The sequence below is a fragment of the Eimeria necatrix genome, genomic scaffold (genome assembly GCF_000499385.1).
Source record: "Eimeria necatrix Houghton genomic scaffold, Enh_scaff856, whole genome shotgun sequence".
NCBI classification, from domain to species: Eukaryota; Apicomplexa; class Conoidasida; order Eucoccidiorida; family Eimeriidae; genus Eimeria; species Eimeria necatrix.
In genome coordinates this window covers 6,433-10,000 of record NW_013654662.1, presented here as the reverse complement: position 1 = coordinate 10,000, position 3,568 = coordinate 6,433, and the positions used below count along the sequence as shown (strand labels likewise).

The window sequence follows — 3,568 nt, the reverse complement described above, 5'->3', positions numbered from 1 at the left end:
GCAGCAGCAGCAGGTGGCCTACTGGTACAGCTTTCCCACGCGGGGGCCCCGCCGCGGAGGCCTGTGGGCCTGGTGGTCCATCTTTGGATATTTTGTTTCTTGTCTTTGCTTCAATGCTGCAGCACTTCTCAATGCCGCGCTTCTTGCTGCTGCAGCAGCCAACTCCCAGCCAGTAAGCAGCAGCAGCAGCAGCAGCAGCAGCGCAGCAGCAGTAGCAGTAGCAGCAGCAGCAGCAGTAGCAGCAGCAGCAGTAGCAGCAGCAGCAGTAGCAGCAGCGCAGCAGTAGCAGCAGCGCAGCAGTAGCAGCAGCAGCAGTAGCAGCAGCAGCAGTAGCAGCAGCAGCAGTAGCAGCAGCAGCACCAGTAGCAGCAGCAGCAGTAGCAGCAGCAGCACCAGTAGCAGCAGCACCAGTAGCAGCAGCAGCAGTAGCAGCAGCAGCACCAGTAGCAGCAGCAGCAGTAGCAGCAGCAGCACTAGCAGCAGCAGCAGCACTAGCAGCAGCAGCAGTAGCAGCAGCGCAGCAGTAGCAGCAGCAGTAGCAGCAGCAGTAGCAGCAGCGCAGCAGTAGCAGCAGCAGCAGCAGCAGCAGCAGCTGCAGCAGCAGCAGCAGGGCCCGGTGCTCCGCGAGAACAGTGCAGTTGCGGATTTTTGTTTTATTTGATTTATTAAATTTAAATAAAATAAAAATAATAATTTAAATAAAAATAAAAAATAAATATTTGGCTCCGTAGACAACTTGAAGGACTGTTGGGAAAGTGAAAAAGATACAAAGCCTAAACACCGCAGCAGCAGCTGCAGCAGCTGCTGCTGCAGCAGCAGCAGCAGCAGCAGTTGCTGCTGCAGCTGCTGCTAGCCTGGGCACTGCGAACGCTGCCTGTGCTTCAGCTGCTGCTGCAGCAGCAGCAGAAGCGGGAGAACACCGGCACCAGCAAATCAGCACTAGACCGAATTGGTTGCTGCTGCTGCTGCTGCTGCAGCAGCAGCAGCAGCAGCAGCAGCAGCAGCAGCTACATGAGAATAGTCAAGGGGGGCTGCGGGTAAGATATGAGAAGTGGGGGCGGCTCGACTACTGTGAGAGTGTAGGCGGGCGGGGGCTTTACGAGGATTTGAACTGGCTGCTGCTGCCGCAGCTGCAGCACTTGCTGCTGCTGCTGCTGCTGCTGCAGCACGCACACAGCAGGCTGCTGCTGCAGCACCACCACGGGCGCCGGCGGCACCACCGGCACGCACACGGGAGCAGCTAAAATGTACCCCATTGCAGACGCAGACGCTCTTGCTGCTGCTGCTGCTGCTGCTGCTGCTGCTGCTGCTGCTTTGCAGCCAATGTCGAGACTCAGCCGCTGCTGCTGCTGCTGCTGCTGCAGCGTAGAGGAACCGGCAAAGCAAGTGGCCTTAAAATGAGTCTGATGGCTCAAAAAGCCAAAAATGCTGTTTGTAACTGTGGTAGTTGGCTGCTGCTGCTGCTGCTGCAGTTGCTGCTGAGCTGCTGCTGCTGCTGCTGCGGCTGCTGCTGCTGCTGCTGCTGCAGTAGGGGGAAGCAGCGGGAGGAAGAAGGACGCCAATGAATACTAAGTTGCTTTAAATTTGATTCAAATTACAAAAGGGAAGAATACCAATAATATTGAGGGAGCAGCAGCAGCAGCAGCAGCTGCTGCTGCTGCAGTGACCGCTCGTGGACCGCTAGGCGCTGAATGCCAGCAGCAGCAGCAGCAGCAGAAGCAGCAGCCGCTGCGGCTGCCGCTGCTGCTGCTGCATGCACTGGGATCCTGCTGCGGTGTCTGCTGCAGCTGCCTCTACACATAAAATGCGCTAAGCTCTTTTTTTATTTCCTGCAGCAGCAGCAGCAGCAGCAGCAAGAAGTGTGCTGTGGCGGCAGCAGCAGCAGCAGTAACCAGCAGCAGCAGCAGCGACACATGCGCGCCAGACTGCTGCTGCGCTCTGCCCTCTCGGTGTTATTTGCTGCTGATGCAGCAGCAGCAGCAGCAGCAGCAGCAGCAACTGCGTTCTCTGCATTGGGGTTGGGCCAGCGGCTCTAACTGAAGCGGCCGCAGCCGCAGCAGCAGCAGCAGCAGGAGCAGCAGGAGCAGCAGCAGCAGCTGCTGCAGGAGACGCAGCAACAGTGGTAGGAGGCGCAGTAGCACAAAGGACAAGAGGAAGGAACTTTGGGGGCAGCAGCAGCAGCAGCAGCAGCAGCAGCAGCAGCAACCGGCACAAGTTCAAGGGGACCTCCGTCGGGGTTGCTGCTGCTGCTGCTGCTGCTGCACTAGCTGCTGCTGCGCTTCCTGTTGCTGCTGCTTCAGGCGCAGTGGGCTCAGACGCAGCAGCAGGAAGCCCCTCAAACGCTGCAGCAGCAGCAGCAGCAGCAGCAGCACGAACTGCAGTAGGTGCAGCAGCAGCCACAGTGGCAGCAGCAGCCTCAACAGCAACACGTGTGACAGCAGCAGCAGCAGCAGCAGCAGCAGCAGCAGCAGCAGCAGCGGCAAGATGGAAGAGGCTCAGCTGCTAACGGCCTTAAACTCCCTTTTTGGTTCGGGGGACCCGGCGACACAGAGACAGGCGTAAGGAAACCCGAGGGTTTAGGGTTTAGGGTTTAGGATTTAGGGTTTAGGGTTTAGGGTTTAGGGTTTAGGGCTTAGGGTTTAGGGTTTAGGGTTTAGGGCTGAGGTTCTTGAAGACGGGTTTCGTTTTAGGGCTCTAGGGTTTTCGTTTACTGCCTGCGGACATAGGTTTAGGGTTTAGGGTTTAGGGCTTAGGGTTTAGGGTTTAGGGTTTAGGGTTTAGGGTTTGTGGCGCAGAGACGAATGGCTGAGGTCTTGGCAGCAATCCGCAGGGGCCTGGGAGTCTTCGCTTGAGCTGCTGGCCCCGAAGCAGCCGCCCCTGAGTGCAGAGGTAAACCCTAAACCCTAAACCCTAAACCCTAAACCCTAAACCCTAAACCCTAAACCCTAAACCCTAAACCCCCACCTAAACCCTAAACCCTAAACCCTAAACCCTAAACCCTAAACCCTAAACCCTAAACCCTAAACCCTAAGCTCTTGCGGTTGAAGCTCTGGCGTCGAGGGAGCCACCGGGCTGCTGGCGGCGCGCGCGCGTGGAATTCGGGCGCCGGGATTTGCGCGCGAGGGTTTAGGGTTTAGGGTTTAGGGTTTAGGGTTTAGGGTTTAGGGTTTGGCTCGCAGGTGGTTTGCTTTGCTGCGCAAACCCTAAGGACTAAATGCAAATTCGATATGCACCAGCTGCCGCCCGAGGCCCTGACGGCTTTGATCTACAAAGTTGCTGCAGCAATTAAGCAGCACCAAAGCAAGTAGGGTTTAGGGTTTAGGGTTTAGGGTTTAGGGTTTAGGCTTTAGGGTTTAGGGTTTGGGGATTAGGCCTGGGGGGGCGTTTCCCTGTCAGCAGGGGCTGCTAAGAGCCCCTACACCCTAAACCCTAAACCCTAAAGTGGGGTTGCGCCCGGCGCCCCTGCGCAGAGCTAAACCCTAAACCCTAAACCCTAAACCCTAAACCCTAAACCCTTTTTGCTGTTGTGAGCAGCAAAGCGGCTTTGACGCAGCTGAGTCTGGCTCTT

General features: G+C 57.0%; 3 protein-coding genes across 3 annotated transcripts in view; 2 read left to right on the top strand and 1 right to left on the bottom strand.

The window, feature by feature from the left end:
* Positions 1 to 286, top strand: part of ENH_00079730 (hypothetical protein, conserved) — a gene marked incomplete at both ends in the record, with an annotated part of 2,584 nt that extends 2,298 nt beyond the window's left edge. The window contains one exon of the mRNA XM_013583233.1: positions 1 to 286. This exon is cut by the window's left edge and continues 854 nt beyond it. Within this exon, the coding sequence (XP_013438687.1) occupies positions 1 to 286 (286 nt within the window).
* Positions 287 to 1,007: 721 nt separating this feature from the next.
* Positions 1,008 to 1,256, bottom strand: ENH_00079720 (hypothetical protein; the record flags this gene model as incomplete). The annotated part of the gene is made up of 1 exon (XM_013583232.1): positions 1,008 to 1,256. The coding sequence occupies one exon, from the start codon at positions 1,254 to 1,256 to the stop codon at positions 1,008 to 1,010; it is 249 nt and encodes an 82-aa protein (XP_013438686.1).
* A 1,228-nt stretch (positions 1,257 to 2,484) lies between these two features.
* Positions 2,485 to 2,907, top strand: ENH_00079710 (hypothetical protein, conserved; the record flags this gene model as incomplete). The annotated part of the gene is made up of 2 exons (XM_013583231.1): positions 2,485 to 2,558; positions 2,796 to 2,907. The coding sequence occupies 2 exons, from the start codon at positions 2,485 to 2,487 to the stop codon at positions 2,905 to 2,907; spliced, it is 186 nt and encodes a 61-aa protein (XP_013438685.1).
* Positions 2,908 to 3,568: the final 661 nt, after the last annotated feature.